The 20,930-nt window shown below is 33.6% G+C and overlaps 1 protein-coding gene across 3 annotated transcripts in view; it reads right to left on the reverse strand.

The window, feature by feature from the left end:
* The window catches only part of LOC136040202 (uncharacterized), a 249,792-nt gene that overhangs the window by 187,621 nt on the left and 41,241 nt on the right, over positions 1–20,930 (reverse strand). For all 3 annotated transcript variants that reach the window (XM_065724357.1, XM_065724356.1, XM_065724358.1), the window contains exons 2-3: positions 14,310–14,531; positions 2,775–2,911 (exon numbers count right to left, since the gene is read on the reverse strand). In XM_065724357.1, coding sequence (XP_065580429.1) covers positions 2,775–2,911; positions 14,310–14,520 — 348 coding nt within the window. In that variant the 5' untranslated portion in view covers positions 14,521–14,531. The remainder of the gene's footprint in view (positions 1–2,774; positions 2,912–14,309; positions 14,532–20,930) is intronic.

Below are 20,930 nucleotides of genomic sequence, written 5' to 3' on the forward strand. Positions count from 1 at the left end.
TTCCATTACGACCAATTATTGCAAGTACAAAGTCACCAACAAGTGCTCTTAGCAATTGGTTAGGGTCATTACATTGCCCACTCGTGTCGACACATATTTCTTAAATTAAGAATTTGTCGGAACTTGTGAAAAAGGAATGTGAAAAAGAAAAAGGAAGTGGGAATTTCTTCAAATTATATAATCTCAAGTTTCGACATAGTATCAATGTACACGAATATTGATGTAAAAGCCGCAGAAATTCGTCTTGAAAGAAAAATATTAAGAAATTTGGACTTAATTAGTGGTAAAACATTTTTGGAAGTCAGTGTAATTATGAATTTAGTTAGGTTGTGCAAAACGCTCTCTCATTATTTTTTCAATTCAGAGGTTTGTTTCGAACAAGTAAATGGTTTACCCATGGGGGCCCCTTTAAGTCCTTTATTAGCAAATTGTTTTGTAGAAAATATTAAAAGCATAACGTTAGATTCATATTTTTTTTAAACACACATTTTGGGAGAGATATATCAATGACATAATTTCAGTGTGGAATTATGAGGAGGAGGAATTAAAAGGTTTTTTAGAATATCTTAATTTTTGGGGAGGTGATTTAAATTTACAATAGAATTAGAAGAGGATAAGAAACTTCCTTTTCTGGATGTTCTTCTTTCGAAAAATGAAAATAGTCTAAACTTTAAAACTTACAGAAAACCTATTAGCAATAATAGATTGTTGTCGTTCTTCTCCGGTCACGGTCGCCAAGTAAAAATTAATTTAATCATATCCTTAACTGACTGAAGTTTAAAAATTTGCTCTCCAAAATTCATTGAGGAGGAATTACTGTGGGTAAAGGAAATTTTAACAAGTAACCATTACCCAGGCTGGTTAATTGACCAGACTTTTTCGAAAAGAAGGAAAATATCTTTAGAATTTTCTAACGATATCCTGGAAATAACAGAAAAGAAAGACGTTTTTTGTTCTATACCATATGTTCCAGGACTGAGTGAAAAACATAAAAGAATATAACAAAATAATGGTTTATAGGTAGCTAATCTAAGAGGAAGTAATACTTTAGCTATTTTTTTTTTAAATTCTGGAAAAGATTGAACTTCCATAGAGCAACAAAGTGGGGTATGTAAATCACATGTACTTGTGGAAGCTCTTATTTGGGACGTACTAACCAGAATTTGAAAGAGAGATTACTACAACATCATAATTCTATTTCATCTTCCTTAAAGCAAAATTCCAAACTTGAAGATTTTACGTCAGCTCTATCGAAACTTATTTATAATTATCCAAATCATTTTTATTTTGTTTGAGAATGTTTCTTTGATTTCTAGGGACCAAGGTATAAAGCAAATTTTCAGAGGAACAATCGAAATTAAAAAAAAAAATGATTCAAGAATAATTCCATAAACAGAGATACAGGTGAATTTTGATTGACTTCAATTTATGATAATTTACTGAGGTCAAATAAAGTAAATCTAATTTCACCTAAGAGCTTTGACCTCTATCCACCTGATATGTCAGATAAATATAATGAACCGGAACCGAAAAGGTCAAAGAGACTGGCTTCCGCTGTTGCATTGAAAAAAATAAGAGCAATAAACTATATGTAATTAGTTTATTGGGTATGAATTGTGTTTGTTTTTATTAATGTCTTTTAGTTTTACTGATGATGATGGACACTGTATATGTGTCCGAAATATCCAGTTAAAAATTTTATATATGTTTCACTGTCAATTATAAGGTTTTATCCCTATTTTGAATTATTATATGTTCGTCTTGGAAAGGCAGTGGGGTCCTTGAAGTTATCTACGTCGAGCATATGGTTTGGAAAGTCTCTATCAGCTCTCATTTGATCGTGTTTCAAGTATGTTTTCCGCGTTGTCTTAACAAATGGCAGTGTTGGCCAACATAAAACATCAGAGGGAGGGTGACTGATGTTCCCATAGAAAACAGAAATTGACATTACATAAGATTTATCACTTAGAGCTTGTGACAGTACCCAGTCAGTTCTGTAGCTCGCCCTCGAGGCTATATTTTGAATCTTTTGAATTGATGCCAACAGGGCTTTCAGAGTTCGAGAAAAGATGTGCATCAGTTGTTGGTAATAAGACTGGTCTAGGACATTCATGTCTAGCAGCTGGATGGTAATGTCTGTTGGGACGATAATGGTGGTATGTTGATGTGGAAAGGTTCTTGTACGAATTATAGGCTTTTAGCCAAGCTGATTAAAGGTTATTAGAGCAATAATAGTAGCGAAGAAACAGTAATCAGTCAGTTACCACTAGAAAGAGGCAAACAACGATAATGGACACTATTACCTATACAAATTATTTCAGATAATCAAAATAAATTGCTCACTAATATTTTAGATAGTATTTTGAGCATATTATAAACATTACCATAGAAAAACCTTGACCTCCAATGTTCAAAGATTTTTTTTAACTATTACCAAAATTGTAAGCATTTTTGGCACCTAGAAAACAACCATTTAGCTACCTTTATTGTAAACAGTCTGATAATAACCGTCTTTGGTAATAATTATGGTAAAAGATAGGAATAGCCATCTTAATTACCAAGACAACAACTGCCTAAAAGTGTTTTTATCGGTAATAATTTGTACTATATCTTCAATTATTTGATGGAACAAAACAAGATACTGAGTCTTTTCATGTAATCATGTTCACTTTCTCCTAAGGTGAAAAAGAAAAACTAAACCTGGATTTCGAAACAAAAAAAAAAAAAACTCAGTATAGGTCTTAAATCAAAAATGATATCATAAAGTAACTAACCTGAAGAATATCCATTAAGTCTGGCGATTCTGGTGTAAAAGTAAGGTGACATGAGAAGGGTAGTTGTTCCTTAGATGGGTAGGGAATCGTTAATTTGTGCTGGTGTCCTCGGTCACCGTAATAGGTACGATTGCAGGCTGAAAATTCAAATTCGTATATTATCTATTTAGGAGCGCTTAAGCCTTATGTTATTTTTCATGGTTTTAAGGCTAATCCAATTTTATTACACAGTCTTTGAGATAAAAGTAAAACAATTCAAAATAGGGATGATACCTTTTTATTGACAGTTAAATAATTTTATATATATTCACTGTCAATAAAAAGGTATCATCCCTATTTTGAACTGTTTTACTTTCGTCATGGAAAGACAGTGTGGTCTTCAAAGTTATCTAAGTCTTTGAGATAGGTCGTTCTATTTAGGCAAATTAGTTACCAATTACTTAGTTATGTATATAGTACCGAGTGCCCGGTCAGTTCACCACTGGGCAACCACACTTGGCACTTGGCAGGCTTCTATATGTGAATTCTCATTTTCGCTTGTCATCCAACCGCAGACAATTTGAGCTTTTTTTAATGCCATGGTGTCACCACAGGCTCAATACAGCAATCCTGTGGGAGATACCAATTCTTTCTTAAAGTACTGACATATTTAGATCGTATTTGTGACCAGTCATCGCTGTTCCATGTTTTTCAACCGTAGACTTCATTGTCCATTATTGTTCATCTTTACCTCAAAATGTTTTTTTCACGCCTTCTGCCCTAGCACTTTAGATTCATACATCATCTCATTTAATTTCTTAATGCGTTACAGATAACAAATACGTCTGTTTCAGTTTTCAAACAAGAGATCACTGTTTAAAATTTTGTTTACAATTCAATGTAATACTTACAGTCGTTTGTTCCATGCCATTTTCCTTAGCTCTTGCGATTCTCACTTTCACCGGTTTTCTAATCCCATGTATCCGTATCTTTTTTTCATCAGTCCCTTAAACATTTTAAACAACTTTAAATTAGAATCAGTGCCTTTGTGAAATTACAATTTTTTGTTATTGGACCTTCAACTTTTGCCTTGGCTTGTCTTTTCTTTCTATGAAACACATAGAACCAAACCTTTTTTTTTTAAAAAGATTGATCCTTATAAACTTTAATGTCGGTATTTATGATTATTTCATTGCTTGGAGCTTTTATAAAGTGTTGAACGTCAACTTTTGTCCCAGTTTGTCTTTTGCCATTATGAAACAAATATCGCAGAAACTTTACTATAGATGCCCTTATTGTTTTAGTTTTACATAACGGTCCAGGCTATAGATTTGTTAATTGTTAAGTGGTGGGAGAAAAAACTTCTTTTTCTTCCAACGAATTATCAGTTATAACAATTGTAAATTTGCGTTTTTGGGTCTTGTCTCCTTTGATAGTCTAGGTTGTTGATTCTCATTAGTTGTGAATTTAATTTATTAGTGGTGTTTTCTTGGTCTTATCACGTTTGATAGTTCAGGTGGTTCCAAAGAATCATCATTTTAATTCTCAAAGATATTTGATTGTTAAAGCAAGTCCAATTTTCAAAAACTGTTTCCTCTACGCCTCAAACTTTTTGTTTCCCCTTTTATTGTTTTTGAATTCTTTTAATCCCTTGTTAAAATAGATACGAATGTTTTTTGCACTTATCACTTTTTTTGCTGTTTAAGAAATCTACTATAACCTTTTTTATGCATCAAAATCTTCAATTTTTCCACATAAGTGGGACAACATCATTGCAGTACTGCAATGAAACTTAGAAAAATGACATAACTGACATAAATATTTGTTCCAACAATAAGGCTCTTAACGAATATTCTCAGACTTGTGACCTATCTAGATCGTTCTTTTTATGCAAGAATATCTAAAGACATCAGTTTTCCCGAAAAAATATGGAGCCGTTTTGAAGAAAAAAAATACATACATAAATATACAATTACTGCTATTTCATATATATATATATATATATATATATATATATATATATATATATATATATATATATATATATATATATATATATATATATATATATATATATATAACATTGTGTGTGTGTGTTTGTGCGCCTTTGACCCCAGGCCCTATTTGCTGATTTACACATTCAAAACTTGATTAAAAAACTAAAAAGATTGCTTCAAAAATTATCAGTTCATGTTTTAAAGATCCATTTAGGTATCATTGTTTTATAATTTAGAATTAGATTTAATTAAAAATAAAAGCAAGACGAAATAAGCTTCCTTTAAGACAGCAAAATTGAACTGAAGATCACAAAGTCTTTATGCTAAAAAATTATTATTTTTGTTTCCTATAAACTAGATGTTTATTGTTACTTTATTTGTTGCTATTCAAGCACACCAAATGAGGTGTGCCTGAAAACACCAACTGAGAAGAGGGATTACAATTGTGCTTCTCTTTACATTTCATTTGCCTCCCTTTAGATTTATAGAAACACTTTTGTCTAGTATTTTTACAGAAAAATTCATTTTGGGGCTCCTACTGAAAAAGAATAAAAGTAAACAGCTTCAAAATTGTCCCCCCCCAAGATTTTGAAAAGCGTTTTTGGCCCCTTCTTCTATATTTCCGTGAAAGAATTAGTTTTCAAACAGTTCGTGGTAACGAACTGTAGTAAGGAGCGACCCGGCTCAATAGTAACCAAAACTCTAAAAAATGCAATTTTGATATCAATAGCTACATCAAAAGAATCGCATTTTAATGCTGATTTTAAATATATAAGTTTTATCAAGTTTAGTCTAACCCATCAAAAGCTACGAGCCTGAGGAAATTTGCATTATTTAAGAAAATAGGGGGAAACACCCCCTAAAAGTCGTAGAGTCTTAACGAAAATGACACCATCAGATTCAGCGTATCACAGAACCCTACTGTAGAAGTTTCAAGCTCCTATCTACAAAAATGTGGAATTTTGTTTTTTTTGCCAAATCACGGGTGCGTGTTTATTTGTTTGTTTGTTTGTTTGTTTTTTTTCCAGGGGTCATCGTATCGACCAAGTGGTCCTAGAATGTCGCAAGAGGGCTCATTCTAACGGAAATTAAAAGTTCTAGTGCCCTTTTTAAGTGACCAAATAAATTGGAGGGCATCTAGGCCCCCTCCCACGCTCATTTTTTTCCCAAAGTCAACGGATCAAAATTTTGAGATAGCCATTTTGTTCAGCATAGACGAAAATCATAATAACTATGTCTTTTGGGATGAATTACTCTCCCACAATCCCTGGGGGAGGGGCTGCAAGTTACAAACTTTGACCCGTGTTTACATATAGTAATTGTTATTGGGAAGTGTGCAAACATTTTCAGGGGGATTTTATTTTGTTTGGGGGTGGGGCTGAGGGGAGGGGGCTATGTTGGAGGATCTTTCCTTGGAGGAATCTGTCAAGGGGGAAGAAAAATTCAATGAAAAGGACGCAGGATTTTCTAGCATTACTATAAGAAAACAATGAAAAATAAACATGAAAACGTTTTTTCAAATGAAAGGAAGGAGCAGCATTGAAACTTAAAACGAACAGAGATTATTACGCATATGGGGGGTTCTAAAAATACTTTAGCATAAAGAGCGAGGTATTTAGGAGGAGATAAATACCTCGCTCTTTATGCTAAAGTATTTTTAGTAATTTCAACTATTTATTCTACGGCCTTTCTGATTCAGGGGTCATTCTTAAGGAATTGGGACAAAACTTACGATTTAGTGTAAAGAGCGAGGTATTGACGAGGGTACAAACCCCCTCGTATACATAATAAAAATATAAGATTATGAAAGTTTGTTACGTAAGTTAATTCTTAAGTTACGTATATTTTTTACTAATAAAAACGTTCGTTAAAAATTAAAAGTTTTAGTTGCCTTTTTAAGTAACCGAAAAATTGGAGGGCAACTAGACCTCCTTCTCCACCCCTAATTTCTCAAAATCGTCTGATCAAAACTAAGAGAAAGCCATTTAGCCAAAAAAAGAATTAATATACAAATTTCATTTTAATAATTTATGTGCGGAGAGCCAAAACCAAACATACATTAATTCAAAAACGTTCAGAAATTAAATAAAAAAAACTAATTTTTTTAGCTGAAAGTAAGGATGGACATAAAAACTTAAAACGAACAGAAATTACTCCGTACATGAAATGGGTTATCCCCTCCACAATCCCTCGCTCTTTACGCTAAAGTTTGACTCTTTGCCACAATTCTACTTTTTAAAACGATTAAAAACTTTAGCGCAAAGAGCGAGGGATTGCGGAGGGGACAACCCATTTCATATACGGAGTAATTTCTGTTCGTTTTTAAGTTTTAATGTCGCTCCTTACTTTCATCTAAAAAAATTAGTTTTTTTTTATTTAATCATATAAAGCATGGTGTTCAGCATATCCCAGCTGAACCTCTAGGCTTTATGAGGTTTGAGGCTTGAGTTTTCATTTAACTTTTCCGATTTTGTGATTTCTATTTTTTTTATGCTTGATTTATTCATTCATATAAATTTTTGTTCGCTTATACTATGTTTGAATTGGATTACGAATTTATTTCTGATCGATTTAGAATTTGATATCGCTCCTCCTTACTCATTCTTGGAGAAATTTCACTTTGAAGACTTTTAAAATTAATTCCTGCTAATTATTAAATTGATATAATTTCATTATATCGTAATTGTAAAAATATTTGTAAAGCTCACTGGGTTTTATTTCCTGAAATGCTAGATTTAGAAAAAAAGATTTAGACAAAATTTGAAAATTCAGTCAAAATATTAGGTCAGTCTTAGCTTTGTGCATTAAATTTCCATTAAATTCAAATTAAAATTTCCTTAAATTAAAATTATGTACATTAAATTTCCCTTTTACATTAAACGTGGATTAGATTGGAATAATTTTTATCTCTTGAAGAATTAGTCAATAAAGCATTTGGAACTAATAACTGGCTATGTTTGTTTCTTGAAAAATGTGTTAAGGAAAGCACCGTGACACAATTTATCGTGATCGCATCGTGACACAATTTAAACTGGCTTAGTTCCTATCCAAACGGAATAGAAATCATATTTTTCTCCTTTTCAATTTATGGGTCTCTTTCCAATACCAGAATTGTTTTTATTCTCAAAATATAAATCCTAGCTTCTTTCAATTCAATTAGTTACGTTAGTGTTTTTTGTTCAGAAGTATTGATTTGTCGAACGAAAATTTGGATTTACAGTCTTTCCTGTTCTAGTCATTCCACAAGTCAAACAGTTCGTGCTAACGAACTGTAGTAAGGAGCGACCCGGCTCAATAGTAACTGAAACTTTAAAAAACGGAATTTTTATAACGATTGTTACATCAAAAGAATTGCATTTTAACGCTGATTTTAAATATATAAGTTTCATTAAGTTTAGACTTACTCATCAAAAGTTACGAGTATGAGAAAATTTGCCTTATTTTAGAAAATAGGGGGAAACACCCCTTAAAAGTCATAGAATCTTAACGTACCATCACATTTAGCGTATCAGAAAACCCTATAGTAGAATTTTCAAGCTCATATCTACAAAAATGTGGAGTTTTGTATTTTTTGCCACAAGAAAAATCACGGATGCGTGTTTATTTTTTTTTTATTATTTTTTTTCATGGGTGATCATATCGACCCAGTGGTCCTAGAATGTCGCGAGAGGGCTCATTCTAACGAAAATTAAGAGTTCTAGTGCCCTTTTTAAGTGAACAAAAAATTGGAGGGTACCTAGGCCCACTCCCACGCTCCTTTCTTTCCCAAAGTCAGCGGATCAAAATTCCGAGATAGCCATTCTATTCAGCATAGTCGAAAATCTTAATAACTATGTCTTTGGGGACTATCTACTCCCCCGCAGTCCTCGTGAGAGTTTATTTGGGGGAGAAATTTCTATGGAGGAATTTGTCATGGTGGAAGAAAATCTCCATTAAGGGGGCGCAAGATTTTTAGCATTTTTTTTAAGAAACAATGAAAAAATAAATATGAAAAAGCTTTTTTCAACTGAAAGTAAGGAGCAGCATTAAAACTTAAAGCAAACAGAAATTATTACGCATATGAGGGTTTCACCTCCTCCTAATACCTTGCAGTTTACGCTAAATTAATTTTATTAATTTCAACTATTTATTCTACGACCATTGTGGTTCAGGGGTAATTCTTAAGAAATTGGGAAAAAATTTAAGCTTTAATATAAAGAGTGAGGTATTGACGAGGGGATGAACCCCCCTCATATGCTTAGTAAAAACATAAGAATATAGAAGTTCGTTACGTCAGTTAATTCGTAAGTTACGTATATTTTGACTAATAGAAATGTTCGTAAAAAATTAAACGTTCTAGTTGCCTTTTCAAAAAAAAAAATTGGAAGGTAACTAGGCCTACTTTTTTCTCAAAACCGTCCGAGCAAAACTATGAAAACTCCATTTAGCCAAAAAAGTAAATTAAAATGCAAATTTCGTTTTAATTATTCATGTGCCGAGAGCCAAAATCAAAACATGCATTAATTCAAAAACGTCCAGAAATTAAATGAAAAAAACAAGTTTTTTTTAACTGAAAGTAAGGAGCGACATTAAAATTTAAAACGAACAGAAATTACTCCGTATATGAAAGGGGTTGTTCCCTCTTCAACGCCCCATTCTTTCCGCTAAATTTTTTTTACTGTTTTAAATAGTAGAGTTGAGAGAAAGAGTCAAACTTTAGCGTAAAGAGCGGGGCGTTGAGAAGGGAACAGCCCCTTCCATACACGGAATAATTTCTGTTCGTTTTAAATTTTATTGTCGCTCCTTACTTTCAGTTAAAAAAACTTGTTTTTTTATTTAATTGTAGTAAGGAGCGACCCGATCCAATAGTAACCAAAACTCTAAGAAACGGGATTTTGATACCCATAGTTACATCAAAAGAATTGAATTTTAGTGCTTATCTTAAATATATAAGTTTCATCAAGTTTAGTCTTACCAATCAAAAGTTAAAAGCCTGAGAAAATTTGCCTTTTTTTAGAAAATAAGGAGAAACATCCCCTAAAAGTCATATACTCTTAACGAAAATCACACCATCAGATTCAGCGTATCAGACAACCCTAATATAGAAGTTTCAAGCTCCTATCTAGAAAAGCTCCTATCTTGGGAGGGCTCCAAGGTCCCCTCCCACGCTCATTTTTTCCCCAAAGTCACCAGATCAAAATTCTGAGATTGCCATTTTATTCACCATAGTCAAAAAACCTATTAACTTTGTCTTTAGGAACGGCTTACTTCCCCAGAGTCCCCGGGGAAGGGGCTGCAAGTTAAAACTTTGACCAGTGTTCAAACAGTTTGTGGTAACGAGCTGTAGTAAGGAGCGATCCGGCTCAATAGTAAACGAAACTTCAAAAAATGGGATTTTGATATTAAAAGATAAATCAAAAGAATCAGATTTTTATGCTATTTCAAATATATAAGTTCCATCAAATTTCGTCTTACTTATCAAAATTTACGAGCCTGAGAAAATTTGCCTTATTTTGGAAAATAGGGGGAAACACCCCCTAAAAGTCATATAATCTTAACGAAAATCACACCATCGTATTTAACGTATCAGAGAAGCCTACTGTAGAATTTTCAAGCTCCTATCTATAAAAACGTGGAATTTCGTATTTTTTGCCAGAAGACCGATCAATAGGTGCATGTTTATTTGTTTTGTTTTTTTTTCTTTTTTTTCCCAGGAATGATTGTATCGACCCAGTGGTCCTAGAATTTTGCGAGAGGGTTCATTCTAACGGAAATGAAAAGTTCTAGTGCCCTTTTTAAGTGACCAAAAATATTGGAGGCCACCTAGACCCCCTCCCACGTTCATTTTTCCCAAAGTCAACGGGTCGAAATTCTGAGATAGCCATTTTGTTCAGCATAATCAAAAAATCTAATTAGTATGTCTTTGGGGACGACTTACCCCCTCACAGTCCCCGGGGGAGGGGCTACAAGTTACAAACTTTGACCAGTGTTTACATATAGTCATGATTATTGGGAAGTGTAGAGACGTTTTCAACGGATTTTTTTTCTTGGATAGGGAGGGGGTTGAGGGGAGGGGGGAAAATTGAAGGATCTTTCCATGGAGGAATTCTTCATGGTAGGAGAAAATATCCATGAGGGGGGGGCAGGATTTTCTAATGTTATTTAAATAAAAAAACAATGAAAAGAAAAATATGAAAAAGTTTTTTCAACTGAAAGTAAGGAGCAGCATTAAAACGAAACGAATAGAAATTATTACGCATATGAGGGGTTCATCTCCTCCTAAATACCTGCTCTTTACACTATAGTATTTTTAGCAATTTCAACTATTTCTCCCATGGCCTTTGTGATTCAGGGGTCATTCTTAAAGAACTGGGATGAAATTTAAGCTTTAGTGTAAAGAGCAAGTAATTCAAGAGGGGGCAAAACCCCTAATATACGTAATAAAAATATATGAATATAGAGGTTCGTTACGAAAGTTAATTTGGAAGTTAGATATATTTTTTATTAATAAAAACGTTCGTAAGAAGTTAAAAGCTCTAGTTGCCTTTATAAGTAACCAAAAGATTGAAGGGCAACTAAGCCTCCTCCCCCACTCTTTTTTTCTCAAAATCATCCGATCGAAACTAAGAAAAAGCCATTTAGCCAAAAAAAAATTGTTCTAAGCATTCATGTGCGGAGAACCAAAACCAAAACATGCATTAATTCATAAACGTTCAGAAATCAAATAAAAAAACAAGTTTTTTTAACTGAAAGTAAGGAGCGAGATTAAAACTTAAAACGAACAGAAATTATTTCGTATATGAAAGGGGCTGTTCCCTCCTCGACGTCCCGCTCTTTACGCTAAAGTTGTTCACTGTTTTAAAAAGTAGATTTGAGAAAAAGAGTCAAACTTTAGCGCAAAGAGCGGGGCTTTGAGGAGGGAACAGCCCCTTTCATATACGGAGTAATTTCTGTTCGTTTTAAGTTTTAATGTCGCTCCTTACTTTCAGTTAAAAAAAAGTGTTTGTTTTATTTAGTTACATATAGTAATGGCTATTGGGAAGTGTACAGACGTTTTCAAGGGGATTTTTTTGGTTTGGTGGGATGGGGAGGGGTTGAGGAGGGGTGGGTACATGGGAGGATCTTTCCATGGAGGATTTTGTCATGGGGGAGAAGAATTATAATGAAGGGGGCGCAGGATTTTCTAGCATTATTTAAAAAACAATGAAAAAATAAATATGAAAAGCTTATTCAACTGAAAGTAAGGAACAGCATTAAAACTATAAACGACCAGAAATTATTACGCATATGAGGGGTTCACCTCCTCGTAATACCTTGCCCTTACGCTAAAGCATTTTTAGTAATTTCAACTATTTATTCTACGGCCTTTGTGATTCACGGGTCATTCTTAAGGAATTGGGACAAAATTTAAGCTTTAGTGTAAAGAGCGAGGTATTGACGAGGGGGCGAACCCCCACATATACGCAATGAAAACATACGAATATAGATGTTCGTGACGTTAGTTAATTTGTAAGTTATTTATATTTTTTTAATAATGAAAACGTTCGTAAGAAAATTAAAAGCTCTAGTTGCCTTTTTAAGTAACCAAAAAATAAGAGGGCAAGTGGGCCGCCTCCTCTGCTCCTTTTTTCTCAAAATTTTCCGATCAAAACTATGAGAAAGCTATTCAGCCAAAAAAACAACATGATATGCAAAAGTTGTTTTAATCATTCATGTGTGGAGAGCCAAAATCAAAACAAGCATTAATTCATAAAATTTCAGAAATTCAATAAAAAAAAACAATTTTTAACTAAAAGTAACGAGCGACATTAAAAATTAAAATGAACAGAAATTACTCTGTATATGAAAGGGGCTGTTCCCTCCTCAACACCTCTGCTCTTTACGTTAAAGTTTTTTACTGTCTTAAAAAGTAGAATTGAGAGAAAGAGTCTCTTAACTTAAGCGTAAAGACCGGGGCCTTGAGGAGGGAACAGCCCCTTTCATATGCTGAGTAATGTCTGCTCGTTTTAAGTTCTAATGTTGCTCCTTATTTTCAGTGAAAAAAACTTGTTTTTTTTTAATTTAATTCAAAGAAGTACAGAGTGGTAAGTAAATTTAAAGCCAAAAGATATGCAATTAAACAGCCTAGACTCTCGTTGCCAATTCAGCTTTTACCAAGCGCAACACTTAAATCAGCAAAATTGATGCTTTAAATTTGAAAAATATTTTCTCGTTAAATAGTTTATTTTATTTTCTCCAAGGCCTGAAATAAAATGATAAAAAAATATGCAGATATAAATATAACCTAAATTTACCCTTAAAACTCACCCATTAAACCCTAAAATCACTTACATTAACGTAGTTTCACTTTTGTGTATATTTTCCAAACCGCGTCTGAACACACTCCACATTGTACTTAATCCTCTACTCACTATATGATATGCATGTTTACCCCATTTACGATGTATTGAAACCCTAATATTTATATGGAAACTCATTTAGAGTTTGAAAATATCTTACATATTGAAATTTTATGGAAAATATCATTATTACTGAACGCTACAACAGCTGTATTCCATTCGTTTTCCTTGATGGTAGTGTATCCCTCAAAAAGTATTTTGCAGCATTCAAGTTATAGTGCCACCTATAACAACCCACAAAGACGCTATTCACTAGCATGGATTAAAAAAAGGCTCACAATATTATTAATTTCAATTAATTATTTACTTTTGATTGAAATTTGTCCGAACAAGGGCTACAAGCTATGAACTTTGCCTATTGTTTACATATAATGTTGACTATTGGGTAGTATTAAAACGTTTTCGGGTTTTTTTCTGGTGGGGGGAGGGAGAACGTGGGACAATCTTTCCATGTAGAAACTTTTCATAGGGATTTCCACAGCATTATTTACAAAACGATCAGAAATTAAATTTTCAACTGAAACTGAGAAGCAACGTTAAAACGAACGAACGGAAATTATTACGTATATAAGGGGGTTCGTCCCCTCGTCAGTATCCACTCTTTACGCTAAGGTTTTTTAGTACTTTCAGAAGAGCTGTTGATTCTAATTAAACGACCTTTGTGTTTCACGAGTCATTCTTAGAGAATTGAAACGAAATTCAAACTTTTGAGTAAAGAGCGAGGTATTGACAAGAAGGAGTACCCCCTCATTTACGCAATATTTTTCTGTTCGTTTTAAGTTTTAATGTTGCTCCTTAATTTCAGTTGAAAAAAAAACTTTTTTTCATTTAATTAATTGACCTAGGATGAATCCTGGGGAGCGAAATATATTTTTTACCTTGATATCCTCCGTACTTCAACGATTTTTCAACATCTCTTCCTTCTCAACAATCAATACCCTACAAAAAAAAGAAAGATCTGTATGTCGAAATTTCATTTCGTTGAGATCTTTTTCTGGCATCTACTTTATTTGAAATATGTTTTTCCGCAGAATTTGTCAGTCAACAATATTTTTACTTCCCCAAATTGCTACTTATAGGCCATTACATCCAAGTTAGACTAAAGATTTATTTGTGAAAAAAGGAAGTAAAAGATGTAGCCATACAAGCCATTTAAAGAGTTGGCATTTATTCTAACTTACGAGTGCAATAGAGAGGTTCGTCTGACTTGTCTTCGCAGTCCACTGCACCATCACAGAAGTTTGACAAATGAATACACTTCCCGGTGGAACACTTGAAATGAGTGAGTCTGCATTCTCCTGGACTTGTGGGAACCATTACTGGAAATGGGGATAGGACATCTTGAAATTGTGACAGGTGCAATAGTGCAAACAAAATCCAAAAAGATTTCATACTTTTCTACCCTAAAATAGAAAAAAAAGTAACCTAAAAAGTTTAAAAATGACATTTAGTTTACAGGGATGCATCAACAGCTTTTAGGCCTGTCGAACAATAAAAAATGACTAGTGGCTTTATTGGACGCTAAATAAATAATTTTTCTTCACAGAATTTTCAAGAAAAAAAAAATTACTCTGCCCTCTCTATGCCCTTGACAAGTTTCATTAATCATAAAGTAGAAGTAGATAGAAACCTCATTGCTTGGATTTGAGAAATGAAAACACAGAATCAATTATATCAATTAGGCTGGATTAATTACGGTTGTTTATTGTAGTTTCTATTCGTTTCGAGTTTCATTTACTTATTGCTGCTTATCTATTATGGTTTTACACTTGAAAAGCTATTTGACTTTATTTTTCCTTATTTTTGGTTAAATCGAGCTCTTTACTTTTCTATGAGAAATCTTATTTTGTAGAAAAAGTTTTTTAATTATTCTTTAGGAAATAACAGGTTGTTAGTAATTGAATTTTTACAACCGAAAAAGTAATGTCAACTTTAACAAATTAGTTTGACTAATTCCTTTCACTAATTAGTTAATTGGTAAAACTAATGACTAATTAGTTTCAGTAATTAGTTGACTCTTTTTGTTTAATACCGCTCTCTACTTTTCTACGAAAACTTCTTTTATGAAAAAAGTTTTTATTTTATTTTTCTTTAGGAAAAAACAGGCTGTTAATAATTGAATTTTTAAGATGAAAAGTGTTGTCAACTTTAACTAATTAGTTTGATTGTTTCGTTTCACTAATTAGTTAATTGGTAACATTAATCACTAACTAGTTGACTTTTTTGTGTAATACAGCTCTTTGCTTTTCTTTAAAAAACTTCTTTTATGGAAAAAGTTTTTTCTTTTTTTTAGGAAACAACAGGTTGTTAATAATTGAATTTTTACGGACGAAAAAGTGTTGTCAACTTTAGCTAATTAGTTCGACTAATTTTTTCACTAATTAGTTAATTAGTAACACTAATTACAGATTAGTTTCACTAATTAGTTGATTTTTGTTTGTTAAATACAGCTCTTTACTTTACTTTAAAAAAAGTCTTTAACAGAAACAGTTTTTTTTAATTATTATTTAGGAAACAACTGGTTGCTAATGATTAAATTTTTGTGGACAAAAAAATATTGTCAAATTTAATTAGTTTAATTTCACTTATATGTTTTCACGGTTCAACGTGGCAAAACAATGCGGTCCTTTTCTAAAAACTTCAGAATTTTGCAAAAAACAAAAAAAAATGGTAGAGACTTTTGGTTTTCAGGTATGAATTGGCAAAAAAATATTTTTCAATATATTGAAGATCAGCATTTAATATGCAATCCAAGCTTGCAACCAGTTTGCAGAATAACCTTAAATTATTCTCTTTACCTTATCTTTTACATCTTAAACCATCTTCAACAGGATATAAAATCCAAATTTTGTTCTCTGTTATTATTTGCAGCCTACTAAAGTTGACATTCTTAAGACCTATACATTGTCACTCAAACACATACAAATGATAAACTTAATCTGAGAAAATCAAACAGTTCGTGGTAACGAACTGTAGTAAGGAGCGACTCGGCTCAATAGTAACCAAAACTCTCAAAAACAGAGTTTTTATAACAATAGTTACATCAAAAGAATTGCATTTTCATGCTGATTTTAAATATGTAAGTTTCATTAATTTTAGGCTTACCCATCAAAAGTTACGAGCCTGAGAAAATTTGCCTTATTTTAGAAAATAGGGGAAACACCCCTTAAAAGTTATAGAATCTTGACGAAAATCACAACATCAGATTCAGCGTATCAGAGAACCCTAAAATAGAAGTTTCAAGCTCCTATCTACAAAAATGTGGAATTTTACATTTTTTGCCACAAGACAGATCACGGATACGTGTTTATTTTTTTTTCCCAGGGGTGATCGTATCGACCCAGTGGTCCTAAAATGTCATGTGAGGGCTCATTATAACGGAAATTAAAATTTCTAGTGCCCTTTTTAAGTGACCAAAAAAATTGGAGCGCACCTAGGCCCCCTCCCATGCTGATTATTTCCCAACGTCACCGAATCAAAATTCTGAGATAGCCGTTTTATTCAACATAGTCGAAAAACCTAATAAATTTGTCTTTGGGGATGACGTACCCCCCCCCCCCACAGTCCCCATGGGAGGGGCTTCAAGTTACAAACTTTGACCAGTGTTTACACATAGTAATGGTTATTGGGAAGTGTACATACGCTTTCAGGGTGATTTTTCTGGTTTGGGGGGGGGGGGAATGGGTTGAGGGGAAGGGGTTATACGGGGGGGAATTTCCGTGAAGAAATTTGTCATGGGAAAAGAAAATTTCCATGAAGAGGGCGCAGCATTTTTTAGCATTTCTTTAAAGAGCAATGAAAAAATAAATATGAAAAAGTTTCTTCAACTGAAATTAAGGAGCAGCATCAAAATCTGAAACGAACAGAAATTATTACGCTAATGATCAGGTTCATCTCATCCTAATACTTCACTCTTTACGCTAAAGTGATTTTATTGATTTCAACTATTTTTCTACGGCCTTCGTGAATCAGGGGTCATTCTTAACGAATTGGGACAAAAATTCAGCTTTAGCGTAAAGAGCGAGGTACTGACGAGGGGGCGAGCCCCCTAATATTCGTAATAAAAACATACGAATTTAGAAGTTCGTTACGTAAGTTAGTTCGTAAGTTACGTGTATTTTTACTAATAAAAACGTTCGTAAAATTAAAAGTTCTAGTTGCCTTTTTAAGTAACCAAAAAACTGGAGGTTAACTAGGCCTACTCCCCCGCTCTTTTTTCTCAAAATCGTCAGATTAAAAATATGAGAAAGCCATTTAGCCAAAAAAAATTGCAAATTTCCTTTTAATTATTCATGTGCAGAGAGCCAAAGTCAAAACATGCATTAATTCAATACGTTCAAAAATAAAAAAAAAACAATTTTTTTTTTACTGAAAGTAAGGAGCGACATTAAAACTTAAAACGAACAGAAATTACTCCGTATATGAAAGGGGCTGTTACCTCCTTAAGGCCCCGCTCTTTACGCTAAAGTTTTTTACTGTTTTAAAAAGTAGAGCTGAAAGAAAGAGTCTAACTTTAGCGTAAAGAACGAGGCGTTAAGGAGGTAACAGCCCCTTTCATATACGGAGTAATTTCTGTTCGTTTTAAGTTTTAATGTCGCTCCTTACTTTCAGTTAAAAAAACTTGTTTTTTATTTAATTACCAGAAAGGTTCTCAATTACAATTTCAATCAGTATTGGAATTTAATTCACCAATTCTCCTTTTTAAGAATTCTTTAAAGGGATTCTTTTAATTCATAAAATTTCCAGTGCGGGAAGTTAGTGAAAGTAAGAAAAAGAAAGTTTGTTGACATGTATAAAAATATCAGCTGAGAGTGAAGGACTAAGCTATTAGTCCTTCTGTCTTCTTTTTTTTTTATGTGTTTGTGCTGCTGCACTGGTGATTTCTCTTTTCATGATTTTATTATATGATAAAACAGTGTTATGTTTTTACAAGCTACGGATATTACTAACTCATAAATTAATAGAATATTATCTTACGTCTGGTAAAATATGTTTAATAAGCTTCTGCCAGGGCGAAGCTCGAGCGTTTTTATTCAGAGGTAAGAGGGGCCTACATTCAGAGACTCTGAGCATATTGGTTATATAATGATTTTTTCCTCAAATAATTAAAGGGAAAGAACTGCCGCCTAGCTTCCCCCCCCCCAAAAAAAAGTGATGCCACGGGCTTCTTCCTAAATCAGTTATGAAACTGTTAGTTAAAAGGATAACCAGAGCCCACCCTTTTGAACGCAGATGGTAACATTAATTTTTAACAATTAATTAGGAAAGTACTTAGATACATGAACCGATTATAGCTTAGGTTTTGGGCGTTGATAGTCCTCCTAGATTGTCTCGAAGAGACTAAACAAATTTACATTAGGTGCAATTAAGTGGTAACATCTAAAAAATACCACTTCAGGTTTTGAATTCTATACAATTGTCGAATTTACCCCCCCCCCCCGAGCAAGTTATAAATGTCCAGTCCATGTTTATAAACCTTGTTTCATTGTTAGCTTTTATTGGGGGAGGGGCAATTTTCTTTTAAAACAATTCATGTTTTCAATTTTGTGGTAGATGAAATGAAAACTCAGTGATTTGTGAGGAAATAAACCCCAAGAAACAATCCTAGCAAATAATGTTTGAAAAAAATCTGACTAAGCATGTCATAACATACAAGAACGAAGATAAGGCAAATGACAAGACAGTAATAAAAAGAAAGACTTAAAGAGGTCTTTAAGTAAAGAAATCTGTAACGTATTTATTTTCTTAATTCTGTACTGATGACGATGGAGTGGAGATTTCTACCGACATATTTGCAATTTCCTTCTCCTTTTTCACTGGCTTTGACTCACCTCGTTTTTCATCATTCTAATATTTCTCTCAATCCTAACAATCTTGTGTGATTGTTGGCACAAGTACATACTTTTTTCATGTAATCAGTTCTGGAGTTTCCTCTTTTAATTGGAGTGATAATACCAATATTTCTTTAAAAGACTATTCACGAGTAGGTTTTAACGAGATTTGAGTAGGCTGCAAGACATTAATCAATAAAGTGACCACATATAGCTGTACTTGATCACTGAAACAGGAAGATTTTTCCTGGAATACTCTCATATAATAGTTGATTAATGTTTGATGGAACTTTATTTTTGAAAATAGTAAGTCTGTGGATTTTTAATTTATTTACTTATGCAATTATTTATACAATCTAATTTGTTTATAAATTGATTATTTAAAAGACTATTCCAGAGTCTTTTCTAAATAATATGAAAAAAACTTCGTTTTCTTAAGGAGTTAAAGAGGCTGCGTCCCAAAGTCGAACCTTAAAACGTACAGGAATTAGGAGAGGGAGTTGGGGGGCTACCGCCCCCAAACCCCCGCTTTTAAAGACTCTTTTGTACAGGTTTTTTGTTTTGTTAAATAAAAGAGGGCCTTTCTAAGGTCAGGGGGGCGGCAGCCCCCCACAACAAAAAACCTGTACAAAAGAGTCTTTAAAAGCAGGGAGTTTGGGGGGCGGCAGCCCCCCAACTGCCTCTCGTAATTCCTGTACGTTTTAAGGTTCGACTTTGGGACGCAGCTTCTTTAACTCTTTAAGAAAACGAAGTTTTTTTCATATTATTTCTGTACGTTTTTCTACAATTCATGGTGGATGTAATTTAATAATTCCTGTACTCCTCGTACAGGAATCAGGACTGCCTCTCCTAATTTCTGTACGTTTTAAGGTTCGACTTTAGGACGCAGCCTCTTTAACTCTTTAAGAAAACGAAGTTTTTTTCATATTATTTCTGTACATTTTTCTACAATTCATGGTGGATGTAATTTAATAATTCCTGTACTCCTCGTACAGGAATTAGGACTGCCTCTCCTAATTCCTGTACGTTTTAAGGTTCGACTTTGGGACGCAGCCTCTTTAACTCTTTCAGAAAACGAAGTTTTTTTCATATTTTGTAAAAAACGCCCGAGAAGGGACTTGAACTTTTGACCTTAGGATTAAAAGTCCCACGCTCTACCGACTGAGCTAACCGGGCATGTTTGAAGTCGAAATACCTGCATGTGTATAAATATAACTTTTGAATAACTTTTAAGAATTTCAAAAATAAACATGGGCTCTTGTGGGGAAATGGGTTTTTCTAAGCTAGAAAATCGGGGGGTTAAGATTTTAATACGAAACTTTCCAGGAAAATTACTCGGAGAATTCCTCGTCGAATGAGTCTTCGTACACCCAGATCCGATGTCGGCTGTGACCTGTAGGCGTGGCAGAAAAAAAAGGGTTTCTGTCATTTTTCTACATTAAAAATTTTAAGGATTAAGAAAGAATTTTTTGAAGCTTTTAGTCAGTCTCACCATGTCGAGCTGATCATTTTGATGTACTTGAATGTTGAAATTCGTAACTTTTAACAACAAAAAACATAACATGGGCTCTTATGGGGAAATGGGATTTTTCTAAGCTAGAAAATCGGGGGGTTAATATTTTCCGACGTAACTTTCAAGCAAAATTACTCGGAGAATTTCGCGTCGAATGAGTCTTCGTACACCCAGATCCGATGTCGGCTGTGACCTGTAGGCGTGGCGAAAAAAAAACAAAAGGAGAACTTGAACATTAAGTGGCTATGCGTGGTTTCTGGAAAACAGGGAAGGAGTTATCGGATCGAGCTGAAATTTCGCGGATAAGCTCCTGGGCCCTAGGGGACCTCAACTTGTGAATTTCAGCCCGATCGGAGAACGTTAAAGGGGGTGGGGTTGGGGGGTCGAAACTTTCGGCCAGATTTTCCCCATGAAGGAAAAGTCGGAGGGGGATGAAATTTGGCAGGTTTCTTAGTTGG

Source organism: Artemia franciscana, chromosome 20 (assembly GCF_032884065.1).
Source record: "Artemia franciscana chromosome 20, ASM3288406v1, whole genome shotgun sequence".
NCBI lineage: Eukaryota > Metazoa > Arthropoda > Branchiopoda > Anostraca > Artemiidae > Artemia > Artemia franciscana.